At 51.6% G+C, this 18,718-nt stretch overlaps 1 protein-coding gene across 1 annotated transcript in view; it reads right to left on the bottom strand.

The window, feature by feature from the left end:
• STK10 (serine/threonine kinase 10) overlaps positions 1 to 18,718 on the bottom strand; it is a 117,516-nt gene that overhangs the window by 79,930 nt on the left and 18,868 nt on the right. The window contains exon 2 of the mRNA XM_043596003.1: positions 12,116 to 12,280. Coding sequence (XP_043451938.1) covers positions 12,116 to 12,280 — 165 coding nt within the window. The remainder of the gene's footprint in view (positions 1 to 12,115; positions 12,281 to 18,718) is intronic.

Here is an 18,718-nt window from a genome sequence, read left to right as displayed (position 1 = left end):
GGGGGGATGAAGTACAACAGGCAGATCCAGGAAAGTGGTGCAGGGTGGGCATTCAGGTCTTACTACCTAAGACAACCGCTGGCCTTCCCTGACTCGTTGCCTGAGGGACACAAGCCTCCAAGGAACCAATACTCCCTCGTAAACTAAGGTGAACACGGGATTTCAGGACTGGAGTCACACACAGCTGGGTTCTAGTTCGGGCTCTGACACTAACAGAACAACCCCGGGGGCACGTCCAGAGCTCCGAGCCTGGTTTGCTCATCTGTCAAGTGGGGGGAGCTGTAGGACCTGCCTCCCAGGTAGTGATCAAACAGGGTGACGTGAGAAGGCCGAGGGCGCGTTCGGCAAGTGCACTAACTGTCCTTGACACCAGCTGTATGCACTTGGGGAGCGTGTGCCCCACCAGCGCGTGCCCCGCGAGAGGGCGAAGGAGCAGTTATTCAGAGCAGCAGGGAGCTGGGGAAAAACACTGGGTGTCCCAGGCAAGTCCAAGCGCCCATCTGTTCACAGCACACACCATCACCTGACACCCGATTAGTGGTCCATGCTCATTTTGTCTATTGTCCCCTCCCCAAGCCACCCCCAGAGTGGAGTTTCCCTGAAGGCAGGGCTTTGTGTCCGTGCCCTCACCAGAAACAGTGCCCGGCACACAGCTGGTGCTCCGTGAACATTTGTTGGTGAAGGAAGGGAGGGAGGAAGCCACAAGCCAGTGAGTGAATGAATGAATGAGTGAATGAATGAATGAATGAATGAATACATGAATGAAGTGTGGCCGCCCCGTCTGCTCCAGGGAGGTCTCGGTCCCGACACGTGAGGCTGTGGATGTGGAACAGCAGACACAGACAGGAGTGACCACGACAGGGACTCACAGACCGTGTGACAGCTGTAGGGGTTAAAGGTCCCCTCAGTGACAACGCAAGCCGGAAGCGCTCTGACAGAGCCCAGTAGGGACACCACCAGGAAGGCAGCAATCCACACAGAAGAGAGCCCCACAGCCCCCCATAAGCCCGTTTCCCCACCCAGGACCGGAATCACTTGTCCCCTCGGGGCCCGGCAGAGCATAAATGCTGCCTGGGCAGGGGCAGCAGCACGCAGGAGGGCAGGTGCCCAGCTATGGGGCAGCTACACTCAGCCAGCTCACAGGGCCATGCAGAAATATGGGCCCATGTGGCCGGAGCTGCTGACCCTTCAAGCCAAGCCAGGTACCTGGATTCTCGTGTGAAAGATGTCAATTTATGAAGGTTCACGCTATTTCAAAAAATTGAAAAGGCCTGACCTCGATGCAGCCTGTGGGCCTGGTTGACACATCTATCTGCCCACCTAGACCCGTTAGCTAAGTGCCTGACACTGAGCTCCTACTATCCGCCAGCTGGGACATGATGGGTTTCTGACCCCGGACAAAGGGCTGTGAAGTCAGTATCATCACCGTCAACGTCCAGATGAGGAAACTGAGCCTCCAAAGCATGAAGAGATACGTCTAGGGTCACACGGCAGCACAGGGGGCGGACTGCAGCCCAGGTCTGGGTGACTCCAAGGCCCATGCCTGGTGGGCTGAAGGACTGTGAGGACCAAGGAGGGGACAACAGCCGCCCGACAGGGTCAGAGAGCAAACAAAACCCACGTGGACGTGCTTGAGAATGTGGTGGGCAAATCCCCGGACTACAGAGTCACCCTTGCTCCTGAGACTGTGATACACAGAGCCCAGCCTGGCCATCCCGACAGCAAGATTCCAGGTGGCCCCAGGTTACTCCAGCCTGTCCATCCACGTCCGCATGACCCCACCTGCTCCCAGCCAGGGGACCCCAGCAGCACCAGGGGGGGGTCTACTGTGCCCGAGGTAGAAGCCTGGCCACAGGTTCTTTCCCACCAGACACTGCCAAACATGTTCTGTTGGACAAGGGGCTCCTCGGGTGGACAGCGGGGGGGGGGGGGGTGGGGGGGGTCACACACTGTATCCTTTGAACTGTTCCCAGTGGTACCCAGGGCTGGCACCAGGAGGGGCACGGTTTTGAGGCCTAGCTGATCTGGGCTGGAAACTGGCTGAGTCAAGACAAGTCTCTCTCCCTCTCTCTCTCTCTGACCCTGTCTTCCCATCTGTAAAATGGAGGTAACAGCATCTGTATCCCATGGATTTGGGACAATCCGGTGAGATAATCATGAAAGAGCCCAGCAAAGGGCAGGTATTTTGCTGACTCTTCCTTCTCGTCCCCCCTGCCTGATTCATCCTCTACTCCAAGAAGCTACAAGCCTCCCCCCGCTGCTTTCCCTCCCCAAGTTTCAGGGCACTCTAGCTGAACAAGGGGAATGGCAAGAAAGTAATAACACATCTGCCTCAAAGGACTGAGAAGCCTGTGCAGAGACTTTCAGGTACTACTGCGTGTGTGTGTGTGTGTGTGTGTGTGTGTGTGTGTGTGTGAGAGAGAGAGACAAGTGGGTGCCGCACAGACCCCACCCAGAGGGAAAGAAGAGGTTAGTGAATGCCAGGCTACTCCAGGGGGGCCAGGACCCTACAGCCCGTGGAAAGGGGTCCTGGCCCACAACACTGATGCCCGCGAATGCAGAATTCAAGATTTCAGGGAACCAAAGGTCAGGACAAAATGAGCTGACGTACGTGAAAAGACCTCCTCGGCTGGGGCGCCTGGGTGGCGCAGTCGGTTAAGCGTCCGACTTCAGCCAGGTCACGATCTCGCGGTCCGTGGGTTCGAGCCCCGCGTCGGGCTCTGGGCTGATGGCTCAGAGCCTGGAGCCTGTTTCCGATTCTGTGTCTCCCTCTCTCTCTGCCCCTCCCCCGTTCACGCTCTGTCTCTCTCTGTCCCAAAAATAAATAAAAAACGTTGAAAAAAAAAAAAGAAAGAAAGAAAAGACCTCCTCGGGAGCAACCCTTCCAAGCCCCTGGCACTGTGGGCCGGGGAGCAGAGGCACAGATAAGGGGACAGTGCTTGGCTACGGTCACAAAGCCAGTTGGTCTCGGATCTGGGGAGATCTCAGGTCTCCTGATACCAGCCCAGCACTCCTGCCACACCCAGCAACTTTCTAGACGTACACAGAGCTAAGTACTTTCTTTTTTTTTTTTTTTTTTAATTTTTTTTTCAACGTTTATTTATTTTGGGGACAGAGAGAGACAGAGCATGAACAGGGGAGGGGCAGAGAGAGAGGGAGACACAGAATCAGGAATAGGCTCCAGGCTCCGAGCCATCAGCCCAGAGCCCGACGCGGGGCTCAAACTCACAGACCGCAAGATTGTGACCTGGCTGAAGTCGGACGCTTAACCAACTGCGCCACCCAGGCGCCCCTGCTAAGTACTTTCTAACATCACCTTCTCTTTATAGCTCTGGCTTGTTTAAGGCCAGATATGCAATCTCTGTCAGCAACCAACAGCTGGCCTCCTAGCCCAAGGCGACAAGCCACAGAAACCTTGGCCGATGAAATGTGGTCATATGAACATGTGTGGACAGTGGGCCCCTTCCACCCACACCCTGCTCTGTGACCCTGGGACCTGTACTTCCTCTCTGCAGAATGTTTACTTTCAGACAAGAAGTCACTCTCTGAAAAGCCCCTAGTCATTCCTTCTGGGTACTACACACACACACACACACACACACACACACACACACACACACAAAGTTGGCATACGTGTTCAGGAAGTTCACAGATCCCCCACAAGCCTATTTTTGGACTCCCTAGGCCAGAAGTCCTGACTTCAGAGCTCACCAGGTCTGGTGACTTCAGGGGCAAACGAGGCTGCATATATAAAAAGATATACATATGCTCTCAACATTTTTCTAGGAACACAATCTTCTTGTTTGTCCTTACTTTCCTCAGCTTTGACAGAGATGCGAGATGAGAAATGTTTCCTCTCAATTCTACTTGAAGTGACAGCAGTACCCCCCAATGACAAACAGACCTCAGTATCGGGAATGCGTCAGGGAGCAGTGAGGTCTGAGGCTAATCGGAGAGCACATCCCTGTCTGTGGGGGCCCCAGGCAATCGCCACCACGCAGAAAGGTAGCCTATACAACCACATCTCCAGAATGTTCTGACAAATTGCTAGCAGCAAATTTCTAAAAGCATCTCGCATGCCAAACAAAAAGCATCCGCAGGCCCAATCTGGCCTGAGGTCATCAGTCTGCAATTTTCTCCAAGGCTTCACATGCAGGTGAGGGGCCCTGGCTCGTGGCCCATCTGGCATGGTAGATACCCTTCCACCCCAACAGCAAAAGACTGAATGGCAAAGACCTGTAGCTCTCAAGGTGGGGGGGGGGGCGATTTTGCCTCCCACCCCCGCACCACAGGACATTTGGCAATATCTGGAGACATTTTGGTTGTCAAACTGAGCCGGGAGGTGGGAGGTGGGAGGTTCTATTAGAAATCTACTGGGTAGAGGCAGGGACATTGCTGAACATTCTACAATGTACAGGACAACTACACACACACACACACACACACACACACACACACACACACACACACACAATGACCCAAACCCCAGTGTAGACCAGAGTCCATGGGGCTACTCTGCGGGCCACATTAGGAGTGGGAAGTCAGTACTAATGTGCTGAAGAGGCCCATTGTGACAACTTCCTTTTAACAGGGAGTGCAGTACCCAGGCTGAGGCTTTGGCAGGCAAAGGGATCAGGTTAGAATTCAACACAATTGATTTATTTTCTTTTATTTCTGTTTATGACAAGTGGCTCCTAGTTTCCCGTGTAGGGTAGTAAGATGAAAGTTTCTTTTTATTTTTTTTTTAATTTTTTAAAAATGTTTTGATTTATTTTTGAAGGAGAGAGAGACAGAGCGTGAGCAGGGGAAGAGCAGGGAGAGAGGGAGACACAGAATCCAAAACAGGCTCCAGGCTCTGAGCTGTCAGCCCGGAGCCCGATGTGGAGCTCGAAGTCACGAACTGTGAGATCATGACCTGAGCCGAAGTTGGACGCTTAATTGACTGAGCCACCCAGGCGCCCCTGAAAGTTTCTTTTTAAATACATGTATTTAATTTCTAGAAAGTGCGTCACTTTAAGTTCGAGCCCCACCTTGGGCTCCACACTGACAGCACAGAACCTGCTTGGGATTCTCTCTCTCTCTCTCTCTCTCTCCCGCCCCCTTTGAAATTAAATAAACTTAAAAAAAAAAAAAAGAGTGAGGGGCACCTGGGTGGCTCAGTCACAGTTAAGCATCTGACTCTTGAGTTCAGCTCAGGTCATGATCTCATGATTTGTGAGTTCAAGCCCCATGTCGGGCTCTGTGCTGCTTGGAAATCCGTGTCTCTGGCCCTCCCTCCCTCATGCTCATGCTCTCTCTCTCCCTCAAAATAAATAGAAGGTTAACGATTATAGCAGTAGCCGAACAGATGAGCTGTGGAAGCAGCAGCCCTATCGAGAATACCCTATAAATACCATAGATATTCAGCACTGAGAATAGTCTGTTCACACCCAGGGAAAACCCAGGAAGACTCCATGATGGTACAGACCTCCCGTGCAAGCAGAAGAGTCACTGCTCTATTTGATACTCAGCAAGGACATTGCTGGGCCAATAAACTCACTGCAAAACCTTCTGACCAGGTGAAACCTGGGGACACAGGGACTTCTGGACTTGACCTGTGCCGAGTCTCCAGGGCAGGCCAGGGTGGCAGGGCCTGCTGTGTGCACATGAAAGGCCTCTCCTCCCTCTGTCGGTGTCGTCCTCGAACCCTAACGTTACCTTTCTTATTGTTCTGGGAGGACAAAATCACAGCGAAGCCTCAAGAAGGTTCGCCAGGCAAAAGGCAGAGAAGCCAGGAGAGAGGGAGCTGCAGGAAACTACAGGTAGGAGGCATCCGGGGAATGGGGCCAAAAGGGTTGGGAGGAGAGGGGAGAGAGGGACAAGGGCATTAACTAAGCACACACTCTGTGCCAGGCACTGCTGCCCATACCTGACCTGCAGGCCTCACTTCATCCTTACAACAGGATAAGCTTTGTGATCATCCTCTCCATCTGTGCTGAACAGATGGAGACTTGAAGGTTAGCTAAGATCCACACTGGCACCAAGAGACAGGACTGGACCTGGCTCCTACACCGCAGGGCCGGGAAGGGAGCAAATGCATGTGACCAGCACAGAGGAGGTACAAAGGGACTCAGACTGGCTAAGAAGCGGGCAGGCACTGCCCTGCTTGAAACACCCCAGGGGTTTCCCAACACCTACAATAAGATCGCAACTCCTACCTTCCTGACCCCCATCTCCTCCCACCCAGCCCAGGCACTGCCCCTCGCTGTCTTTAAACGCAGTGAACACACTCCCACTTGATGTAACCTCAGTCCTCCCTCCACTGGCTCCTTCTCAGCTATCACCTCGAGGCTTCCCAGACCACACACTGAAGGTGGCTTGCCCCGTCCTTAGGCCTCACCTCCTGCTGGCTTGCATTTGATTTCCATCCTGCACCAAGCCAAGGACCCTCTTGGCTAGTCCTGTGGGACCCCCTCTGGGTCGTCGGACCCAACCTGCCTGCATCACTTTCTGTATCCAAAGGGCCCGGGACATGGCTCGGCACAAGGAAGGAACCCGACAGAGACTTGGTTAAATGACTAAATGGAGACTGCGGCAGTCCTCCAGGGCTGCAGGCTTAACTGCCCCGGCATCACCCACGCTCGTAGAGGCCAAGGCTGGAGGACCTGGGGTGAACAGGTAACACATCAAAACTCAGGGTTTGTGTCTGTCAAAAAGGCCAAGCAAGATCTGTGCTCAGGAACTGATCAGAAGGGGCTTGAAAATGCTCACCAGGTGCGAAAGCAGGATTCCAGCCACCTTCACCTTCTTCCACTCAACACAAAGAAAAGCTTTAGAGGAATGCAGATTCCTTCCCTCCTCCCTACCAGCTATCCCTAGATAGAGAACAAAGCCCAAAGTCAACCTTAGGATATTGAACAAAGCCCAAAGTCAACCTTAGGACATCGGCTTTATGGGACTTCACTCCCCCAGGGCAGGGCTGGCCCCAAGCACCTCAGCTGTCTTTTTTTTTTTTTTTAATGTTTATTTATTTATTTTTGAGAGAGAGACAGAGAGACAGAGACAGAGAGCGCGCGCGCGCCAGCAGGGAAAGGGAGAGAATGGGAGACAGAAAATCCCAAGCAGGCTCCACACTGACAGCACAGGGCTCGATCTCACAAACCATGAGATCATGACCTGAACCGAAATCAAGAATCGGACGCCCGCCTCAGCTGTCTTGAGGGGACCGGCCTGGACCTCCAATCCCTCCCTTGTGCTGGACCAGAATGAAGGTAGGACCCAGTCTCCCGGAGGCGACACCAAGACTGGTAACTGTGGTAAAACATGCCTGGTAAAAGGAGAGAAAAGAAATGGAGCGGAGAGGAGAGGAAGAGGAGATACATTCCACCTAGAGGTACAGGGAAGAAGTGAAAATGCGTCATGGAGGCAGTGATGCTCTCGTTGACCACAGATGACGATGGGAAGGGCACGCCTGGAAGAGGGTACCAGATGAGCAAAGGTCTGGGGGTGTCGCCTGCAAGGGGCTTAGAATAGGTCTGGGAAAGCATCCGCTGATGGGAGACCACAGCCTGTGTACTGGGTAATGGATTTGGAATATATTCTGGGGAGCCGTGGAAGGGCTTTCCATAGAGCAGCGTTAACACGAGTAGGTTCTCTCATCCCTGGTCTTTGAAGACTTCCGTGTGTCTGGCCTTGTGACTAATTTGCTGTGTGACCTCAGGTAAATCCCGGACCCTGTCTGGCCTGCAGTTGTCTCATCTTTCAAATGAGAGGATGGCTGTGTGATACCCGGCGGCAGTGTCCCGTGGCTTAGTCAACACTCCTCTGGTCTGGCTCCAGTGGTATGCCAGAGCAAGCATTCACTGGCTTGGGAAACTGATTGTGAAATTTTCAGGAATTGTCATCAGCCAGCTGTTAAACACAACCACTATTAAAAATGAAGTTATATAACGTTATAATTTTTGGACTTACGTTGAAAACAAATATTATAAACACTCAAGACCTATCCTTTCCCTAATGACTGTACCACATTCTACTATCACCTATGCACTTGAGATTATTTACATCTACTAAATCTGCGGCAGAAATACTTTATCATGGAATACCATTGCAAACCTCTTTCCAACTCTGTTAGCGACATGGTGTTTGTAGCCTGAAATTAACCAAAGCGGGAATGTTCATACCACAGAAAATGGCAGACGGTACACGTCGGGGCTGCTCTCCTCGGGAGGTGACTGTTACAAATTTCCCATCGTCCCATCCTCCCACTCCCAAACACCTAGAGGAAAACACACCCAACCCTTGAAAGACTTTGCCAGTGGCCAAAATCTGGCTCAGGGCAGGGGTTGGGGACCGGAGCGATGCTGGTGAGGAGGGGCCGTTATAAACCCAAGGAAAGGGGCGCCTGGGTGGCTCAGTCGGTTAAGCGTCCGACTTCAGCTCAGGTCACGATCTCGCGGTCCGTGAGTTCGAGCCCCGCGTCGGGCTCTGGGCTGATGGCTCAGAGCCTGGAGCCTGCTTCCGATTCTGTGTCTCCCTCTCTCTCTGCCCCTCCCCCGTTCATGCTCTGTCTCTGTCTCAAAAATAAATAAAACATTAAAAAAAAAAATTAAAACCCAAGGAAAGTCATGAGGGCAGCCAGCGTTTCCTGCACTCCCTCATTTCTGGGCCCTGGGTCTACCTCCAGAGTTGCACTGTCGACAGTGTCCAAGCCAGTACCATTAACCACACGTGGCTATCAAGCACTTGAAATGCGGCTAATGTAGAACTTTACTCACTTGTAATCAATTTAAATTTAAAATCTGACACTCAATTCTGTTACTAGGAAACGTTTAAGAATGTGGAGACAACACTGAATCTACTTTGTCAACAGTAAATTTTACGACATCTAAATATAGATTTCTGATGAAAATGTAGCTCCTGAATTGAGACGTCTATAAGTGTAAAACACACACTGGATTTGAAGCCTTAGAATGAAAAATAAAGTGAAATGTCTCATTCATAATTTTTCTATTGATTCCTTGTCGAAATAATATTTTTGATATACCAGCTTAAATAAATGATATTATTTAAATTAACTTCATCTGTTTCTTTTAAATATAGCTATTAGAGGGGCGCCTGGGTGGCTCAGTTGGTTAAGCGTCCGACTTCAGCTCAGGTCACAATCTCACAGCTTGTGAGTTCAAGCCCCATGTCAGGCTCTGTGCTGAGAGCTCAGAGCCTGGAGGCTGCTGGGGATTGTGTGTCTCCCTGTCCCTGTCTGTCTGTCTCTGTCTCTCTCTCTCTCTGTCTCTCTCTCCCTCTGACCCTCCCCACTCACGCTCTGTTTTTCTCTCTCAAAAATAAAACATTAAAAAAAAAAGCTTAAAAATTCTCCTAAAGAGGCACAGACAAACATACAAAAAGTCAAAGAGGGGGCGCCTGGGTGGCTCAGTCGGTTAAGCGTCCGACTTCAGCTCAGGTCACGATCTCACGGTCCGTGAGTTCGAGCCCCACGTGGGGCTCTGGGCTGATGGCTCAGAGCCTGGAGCCTGTTTCAGATTCTGTGTCTCCTTCTCTCTCTGCCCCTCCCCCGTTCATTCTCTGTCTCTCTCTGTCTCAAAAATAAACGTTAAAAAAAAAAAGTCAAAGAGGTCCATCACAAAGTTGTTTATAACAGGAAAAAAAAAAAAGGCAACCTAAATGCCCAACAATAGAGAATGGCACAGCCAGGAGACGGAATTCTACAGAAAAACCAAATATGAAGATGCAGTGTCCCCCCACTGACATGAAAAGTTGTTCTTAATAGACCTTAAATAAAAAGAGTAAGAGGCAAAGTAATAAGTATGATATCAATTTTTCTTTTTTTTAAAAAAACCTGTGGGCATGGGTACATATATGTATATATTTTAGAAACCTAGAAAAATATATTCTACATTTATCAGCAGTTATCTCTGGTACAAAATTTTGAATGGTTTTAATCATTTTTTTTCTTTTGTTTTTCTGTAGCCTCTCATTTTTCTCCAGGGATCATAGATACAGTATTTAATTTCTTAAAAGAAAGAACTTTCTGAGAAGCAGCTCCATGAACAGGACAGAGGAAACAAGCGGGTTCAGGTACGTGGCCATGAGCAAGAGGCCCCGCCCTCTCTGGACCTGTGTCCCCACCCCGCTCACCTCCCAAGGTGCCTGGAGACAGGGGATGAGGAAAGGCTTTGGAATCTGCATCTAGCAGTCAGTGGTGGTGGTTTCATCCCCCCAGTGACATCCAAGGGGCTCCCCAAAGAGACTCTCAGAGAGGCAAATGAAAGTTGGCTTCCATCCAGGATTGGAAGGGGAGGCATTTCAGTGGACAGAGCTCTGGGCAGGGCCAGGGGGCCACATTCTCACTCCCCTCAGACACTGGCTTCCTTCACTTCTGTGAAATGACAGGGATAAATTCTGACAGTGGTTTCCCTAAACTCTCCTTTGGTTTTTCTTAAACAGCAGGACCCTTTTCTCAAATGAAACACAGATTTCCCCATCAAGCATCAGTAGTCTGTACCTAAAATCAGGTATCTTGTACAGAAAGAAAAAACCTAGGGTCTATTTCCCCTTATTTTATTACTTTTTTTAACATTTATTTTTGAAAGAGATGACGCATGAGTGGGGGAAGGGCAGAAGAGAGAGAGAGGGAGACACAGAATCCGAAGCAGGCTCCAGGCTCTGAGCTGTCAGCACAGAGCCCGCTGTGGGGCTTGATCTCGGGAATGGCGAGATCATGACCTGAGCCAAAGTCAGATGCCCAACTGACTGAGCCACGTAGGCGCCTCTATTTCCCCTTATTTTAAATGGGAAAAATTAAAAAGCACATCAACTCCAAACTCTCCATTAATTTCCTAAAATATAACTAAAACATAGTAATTCTCTCTACACATAATAACCTATCACAATAGGAGGCTGAACACTGAGAACATCCCCCTCGTAACCACGAAATCATCATTAACCTTGCTGTGCGCAGCAACACGGACCTGGGCTAGCTCTCTCAGCTCCAGCACCTCTGCAGGTGCCCGGTCCTGCCAACCCCTGGGATGTCTTTGCAAAACATCTACGTGTGATTCTGACAGTCTTCCAATTGCATCTAGAATTCACAGGAGACTTTTCCTGCACGTGATTTTGTTGAACGGAGTTTTGGGAACATAAACACGTTGCTCTACATATAAAACGCTTGCTGAAAAATAGTTTGAAGAGACACGTATGTTCTAGGGAGTCCGGGTTTCATAAACTGAGAGGCATTCATCCCAGAAGAGCGTCCATGGGACAAGCATTCTGCAGGACAGACATGTCCTATGAAAAGCAGGGAGCCTGCAAAATTTCTCTAGAGAGGCTAGGGAGTGAGGCTGGGTTTGGAAGGCGGGGCTTGAAGCTGCGCCCGCACTGCGCACATCCAGCCATGAGGCTCCTGGGCAGAGAATGAGGGGTGTTAAGGGGTCCCCTCCTCTGATGCTGCCATTGCAGAGAATCCCCACACAGCAGCCACAGTAATGACACCGCTATTGTAAATAATATAACATATACGAACAGTCCGTCAGTCGACAGTCACCAGGCTCTTGCACCTGCCAGGTACACTTGTAAACACCGATCATGAGTTAATTTATTTGATCCCTGTAATAACCAAATGAGCCAGGTACTATTATTACTCCCATCTTACAGTTGGGAAAACTGAGGCACAGAGAAGTTAAGAGCTTGCCTAGGATTCTCTAACTCGTAAGTGGCAAAGCCTTAGAATTCCGTGGGGCGCCTAGGTGGCTTACTCGGCTAAGCGTCCAACTCTCAACTTTGGCTCATGGCATGACTTCAGGGTCATGGGATCGAGCCCTGCGTCAGGCTCTACTCTGGGCATGGAGGCTACTTGGGATTCTGTCTCTCTCTCTCTCTGCCCCTCTCCCATCCAAAAAGAATTCCTTCCTGCTCAAACCACTGCCCCCACCCCCAAAAGTGGGGAGGCTCTGTAGAAAGGGAAGGAGAGGGGATCTAGAGCCGCCCTACCTCACCTTCTGCTTACCCGGGCCCCGGCCCTCAAAGCAGACACTAAGAAAGAGCAGAGCACCTGTGAACCTGGCTAGCTCCGGCCTACCGGGCCACAAGGACCAGGAGGGGGCAGGCAGGCGGCCCTTACCCACAGCTTCCCGTCATAGTAGTAGGCTCCCAGGAGCTTCACGATGTAGGGGTGGTCGCAGGTGGCGAGGATGTCGATCTCCACCGTGTAGTCCTCAAGCTCCTCCTCACTCTTGGTCTCAATTACCTTGGCGGCAGCCAAGGCACCCGTCTCCTTGTTCTTGGCCTGTGAAGTGGAGGCAAAGAAGGTCAGCGAGGCACATCCGGCAGGAAACCGAGCCCCAGAAGCCGCTCGGACAGCCCTGTGTGAAAACCGGTGTTCGGCGATTCATGCTAATGTTGTTTAAGTACGACATACCCACACTATGCGATAAATAAAAATACAAGAATCGCGTATCCCTACAAACACCAACAGGGAAAGATTGCTAAGTTGTGTTCAGTAAGAGATCCAAGTCACTGAACAATCAAGTGGTAGGACACTTTTTCTGTAACAATGGAAAAGTGGGGCCCCTGGGTGGCTCAGTCGGTTAAGCATCTGACTCTTGGTTTCGGCTCAGGTCACGATCTCACAGTTCGTGGGTTCAAGCCCTACATAGGGCTCTGCGCTGATGGTGTGGAGCCTGCTTGGGATTCTCTCCCCCCTCCCCTCTCTCTCTCTCTGCCCCTCCCCCGCTTATGCGGTCTCTCTCTCTCTCTCTTTAAATAAATAAACTTTAAAAAATTTAATGGAAAACTGCATAAATGCATGGAAAACTCTGGAAACATGCTGCCTGACAGCAGGCTAGGAAGGTGCCTAAAATGGGGAGAATTAAAGGGCACCTTCACTCTCTGCGTGTTGTTTAAAACATTAACAGGCACGTTTCATATGTGTATTTGCATATTTCCCACACGTTAAAAGTAAAATGAAAAGAGGTTTTAAGTCCCCACCAAGTGCAGTGCAAGTGCTTCCCAGATGCATCTCCCCAGTATAACAACAGTTTATTTGATGAAAAAGAGGGAGGGAATTTCACACCTACAAGGATGGCTAAAAAATTCTTTTTTTCTGAGAGAGACAGAGAGCATGAGCCGGGGGGGGGGGGGGGGGGGGGGGAGGAGAGAGGGGGGGGAGAGAGAGAGAGAGAGAGAGAGAACGAACCCCAAGCAGGCTCCATGCTCAGTGTGGAGCCCAAAGCAGGGCTCGACCCCATGACCCTGAGACTACGACCTGAGCCTAAATCAAGAGTCAGACACTCAACCAACTGAGCTATCCAGGTGCCCCTCTAATTTTCTGAAAAACGAAAAATAGGGGCACCTGGCTGGCTCAGTCGGTAGAGCATGCGACTCTTGATCTCAGGGTTGTGAGTTCGAGCCCCACATGAGGTATAGAGATTACTTAAAAATCAAATCTAAAAGAAAAAGAAAGCAAGAAAAGTAGCGTTGGTGAGACTGTGGAAACACTGGAACCTCTGAGCATTGCTCGTGGGAAGGTAAAATGGTGCACCTACCATGGAAAACAGTTTGGGGGTTTCTCAAAAGGTTAAACACAGAACCACCGTGGCCCGGCAGTTCCACTCCTGGGGAGAGATACAAAAGAACTCACAGCAGGGATCCGAGCAGGTATCTGTCCACCCATGTTCACGGCAGCACTACCCACTGACGTCAGAAGGTGCAAATGAGCCACATGTCCATCAGCAGATGAATGGACAAACAAAAAAGTGGAATATACACTCAGTGGAATGTTATTTGGCCTTAAAAAGGAAGGAAATCCTTTTCTTTCTTTCTTTTTTTCTTTTGTCTGGGAAACTGTATTTCTCCTATCCTGAATGAAAGCCTTGCTGGATAGAAAAAGGAAGGAAATTCTGATGCATGCTAGAACAGGACGAACTTCATGCTCGATGAAAAAAGCCAAGTCACAAAAGAACAAATATCGTATGATCCCACTTATGTGAGATACCTACACGAGTGAAATTCAGAGACAGGACGTATAATCGAGGCCACCAGGGCAAATGGAGAGTTAGTGTTAAACGGGCACCGAGTTTCTGTTTGGGATGACGAAGAGGTTCTGGAAACGGACAAGGGGGGGAACGTTGTACAACACTGTGAACGTACGTAATGCCAATGAGTTGTGCACTTAGGGCTCAAAATGGTCAGTTTTAGGTTATACATATTTTACCGCAATTTTAAGAACTGAGAGCAAGAGAGAAAGAACCAGGCAAACAGTGCAAGCTACCGCACCCACGGGGAGCTGGTACCCAGGAAAAGGGAACAGAACCCACACGCCCTCAAGTGGCCCCGTGACCCTCAAGGGCCGCTGGGAGCATTCACCCACTGTGCTGCATGGGCTCGGGTGTTTTAAGAGAACACACTTGGGGCGCCTGGGTGGCTCAGTCGGTGAAGCGGCCGACTTCGGCTCAGGTCATGATCTCACGGTCCGTGAGTTCGAGCCCCGCGTCGGGCTCTGTGCTGACAGCTCAGAGCCTGATGGCTGTTTCAGATTCTGTGTCTCCCTCTCTCTGACCCTCCCCTGTTCATGCTCTGTCTCTCCCTGTCTCAAAAAAAAAAAAAAAAAAAAAAAAAAAAAGTTAAAAAAAATTAAAAAAAAAAAAAAAGAGAGAGCACACTTTCCAACAACACGGGCCCAGGAAGCAGGCCACTCATCTGGAGCCCTTGAATAGCCATCTGTGGGGAAGCACACGGGAAACGGGCTCTTCTGGACTCCACGAGCAGCCCTGGTGGTCTCCACTGTGGTGGCTTCCTGAGGACAGTATCACACACAACGCTCACCTCCTAGGACAACTCTGACCGGCCCCACGACGTGGTGATTGATGGCCCAGATGGTCCTGCATGCCTAGCACCCCCAAGGATGACAATGAGCATCAGCACCACCTCACACGACACCGCAGTACCCAGCACCTCAGTGTCCCCATTCTAGAGGCTTGGAGAGGGGACATGGCTGGAACTAGGATAGTGGCACCAGAATTTGAACCTGGGTCCTCTAACTTCCAAGACCCTGTGCACTTTCCACTGCTGTACAAGGTCTCTGATCATCTCCAGAACTCAGAAGCCCTAAGACCAGAAGCCCTAAGACCAGACGCCCACAGACACCTACGAGAGAGCTCCCAGGCCAGCCCCGCACAGGGCACCCTCCCCGCAGAGACAGAGTGGCCCATCCCGTGGCCTCAAGGTCCAGCCAGAGACCCACCCCTCTACTGCCAGTGACTAGAGGGCATGCTCATGGAGGGTGGGGTAACTGCGAGGGGGCGGCAAACCCCGCCAGGGAACCTTGTGGAAGGGAGTGATGCCAATAGGCAATCTTTGAGCTCATTTGCAAATTTATTCTCTGTGTGAGTAACTGTTTCTGTTAACAGAGCTGCAAAATCCCCAGGGCCCCACACAGTGATGACAATGGTCTCCCACTGATCAAGGTCACTAGTCTACACTCCAACATGTGCTAACTCGTTTATCTCTTCAAGCACCCCCCAATGCTGGTGCTCTTACTATCTCATGCACAGACGAGGAGACTGAGCAGAGTCCCCAACACAGGTGAGGTGACAGGGCCGGTCTGGACGCCTGCTCCCAGGTCTGCGCTTCGGCAGGGACACCCTTCCTCCACACAGTCCCTTCCTCATGAGGCCCAGGAGCCGAGTGTGGGGGAAGGGGCGGGGAGACAGAATTTCCCAGGGGGCCATAACCCAGTGTCAGTCCTTGTGCTAGAACCCACCTGCTCACTCGCCCCACCTGAGTGGGGGCCGCTCCTATAAACTCAGTCGTGAAAGCTTGTTGAGAACACCCGAGAAACTCACGATTTCAGCCATTGGGTGCTTGTGCTCTGGTGCTCACTCACGCGGGCACACACTCACTCCCTCTCTCACACCTGACTGTGTACCTGCCCTTTCATTTCCGGTAAGGCTGATTTTTAAGTGCCCGCAAGAGGACCATCAAAGCACCCTTTCACATTGTACACCACTCTCGCTCCCCCTCCTCTCCAGACCCAGAAGAGGAGGTAAGGCCCGCTCTGCTCCTTTACCAGAAGGAAGGTCGGAAAGCTCAGCGGGGTGGCCAGAGGTGGGGCCCGGGTGAGCACGGCAACCACCTTGACCATGCTCTCCCAACCCCCCAGCCAGAGCAGCACAGGGGAGAACTGAGCGGGGCAAAAGCCACTCCCTCAGTCACTCACCCTGCACTCCTGAGAGATGGTCAAGGAGGCTGCATGGCACCTCTTCCCGGGTTTCCTTACCAGTATTTTCTCCCAGGAGTGAGGGAGGCCCAGGCAGGGACCGTTTTCCGTGAGCGCACAAAACCTGCCTTGCCCGTCACCCTGAAAGGCAGCATTGACCACAGGGCTGGGCCTCCAGCCGGGTGCCAGGGTCAACACCGAGGAACACCCGCTGCCCAGCACCTCGCTCGGATTACAGAGACCAGAGCCTGCCAGAAAGGGGTTAGCTGGCAGCAGTAGTGGTGCATAAAGTGACTTCGCCAAAATTAAATTCTTTACAAGTCTGGTTGAGGCAGCAATCGACTCACCTCCGAGCCAGAAGACGTAATAATGGCTGATGATAAAAACAGCTAACACGGCCTGTGCGCTCACCGTGTGCCAGGACGGGCCTTAAATGGAATCTCTCATTTCATCCTCCATCCAGCCCTTGGAGATAAGTATTAGTAACCCCAACTTACAGATGAGAAAACAGAGATTGAGAGAGGCATGGTGATTTGCCTCAGGTCACACAGCAAGCGGGGAGTGGAAGCAGATCCAAATGCAGGCCCACCTTGCTCAAAGAGCCTACACTCCAAGTCTCTTCCCAACCAGCCCTCCCTGGGGGGCACCCAGCGTTCCCTGCTCCGCCTGCCATCGCTGAAGATAAACGACTATAGACCACAACTGATAACATGCTTGGCAGCTAAGTACTAAAAATACCAAACTTTAATCCGCCCACATGCCATTAAGGCAGGTGGTCGCCATCATGCCCATTTCCCAGATTAGCAGACTAAGGCTCAAAGGCGTACCAGGACCCGTCCAGTGTTCTCTTGACTGCACTAGGCTGCCAGAAATCAGCTTGTTCCCTGTTCCTTCATTCAACCATTATTAACTGAGCTCATGTTCTAGAGGAGGTCCTTTTCTAGTGAACAAGACAGTTTCTGCTAGAAGGAGCACTGGTAATAAAAATCACGGCCCTCTCATGACATAACTCACCCTACCTGATTTTTCTTCGGGGGAGCTAACCCGCCCTCATTCCCAGTCCCTAAAATGCACTGGAGCAGAATCTGCCTCCAACTCTAGAAGTGGGTGGGTGACTCACACTTGTCGATCAGAACATGAATGGCTCAGGGAGAAGAATGTGATCACGTCAGCCAATGAGATGCAACCTCGGAACAATAGCAGAGATGGCTGAGATAACCCCAAACCCCACTTTAAGCTAGCCTCCAGCATAAACATTTCATGAAAATGAAACTGGCTGAAGCGATAGAGCCTAGAGAGGGCACAAGAGGACACTGCTTGATCCCCTCAATTAATTTTTATACCCGGGAGGTACTATGAAGAGCCTCATTTTATGTGTAAGAAAACTCATGCTCAGAGAGGCAAAGCCACTTGCTCAAGAACACACAGCAGATAAACAACGGGGCTGGGAGTTGAATTCAGGTCTATGTGGCTTCAGTGTCCACGCTCTTGACCTCTTTACCAGTGGTCAAATTCTGCAAAGGTCCTGTCCGGGCCCCAGTTTCCTCCCTGTACAGTAGCAGGGTGGGGGAATGATGTCCAAGCTCTCTTCATGGTCTGATGTGTAGGGCATCTTGTGAGAGTGGGTAGGTCCTGGAAAGCTATGGGTGGTCCGAGCGGATGGGGCACCTGTGGGAGTTGACAGTCAAGGAGTCGCATAAAGAACAAGTGGCTGTCTGTGGCCTCTGACGTCCATCTCTCCCACTGGCTGAGGCAAGGCTGGGGTCCAGCAAAGGGTGGGGGAGCCCCCGCCCAGCCCTCCGCTGCTGGCTGGCAGTGACTAACGCCTCAGCCCACACCCTTGAGAGCAGACACACAGTGGCCACTTGTGTTTACTGGCCCAGGCACCTTGGCGGGAACAATCTTCCCCCTTGTGCGGCTCAGGCGCCCAGGCTGGAGGAGGTGGGGACAACCCTCCCAGCAGGGAGCCCTGCCCCACCCAAGGGGCCCGGCCAGGCCAGGCCAGTCCGGTCCGGTCCACTCAGGGGCCGGGGGCTTCCTGAAAGTCCATCACAAAGCAGCAGCTGAGGGGGACAACCCCCAGCCCACCCCGTCCCTCCCAGCTGCGGGCTGATCACGGTGTCCCTCCCTCCTCCCCCAGGGAAAGAGCTGATATCACAGAACTCAGAGACCAGAATGTTAGCCCCCACTCCTAAATCCCAACTCCCCCGTGCCCTCTGCGGATGAGGAAACGAAAGTGAATGCAGTGACCTGGGTCCAGTCTGGGACAGTTGCAGATTCACAACCCTCCTTTCCCTTGGCAACTGCCCCTCCCTCTTGGTGCAAGGGATTCACGAGGGGCTGAGCCCACCTGGCCCCAGTGCTCAGCGCAGGCCCAGCCACGCATTCCTGGCCCTCTCGGTCACCGCCAGTGCTTCAGACTTGCACAAGTGACCCAAGGCAGGCCAACAGGGTTGTACCTGGGTGGTTTGGGGGTTGTTTTGGGGTTTTCGGTAAAGTTCTTCGGTA

The sequence above is a fragment of the Prionailurus bengalensis genome, chromosome A1 (assembly GCF_016509475.1).
Source record: "Prionailurus bengalensis isolate Pbe53 chromosome A1, Fcat_Pben_1.1_paternal_pri, whole genome shotgun sequence".
Taxonomy (NCBI): Eukaryota; Metazoa; Chordata; class Mammalia; order Carnivora; family Felidae; genus Prionailurus; species Prionailurus bengalensis.
This window is presented reverse-complemented; position numbering and strand designations above follow the sequence as displayed.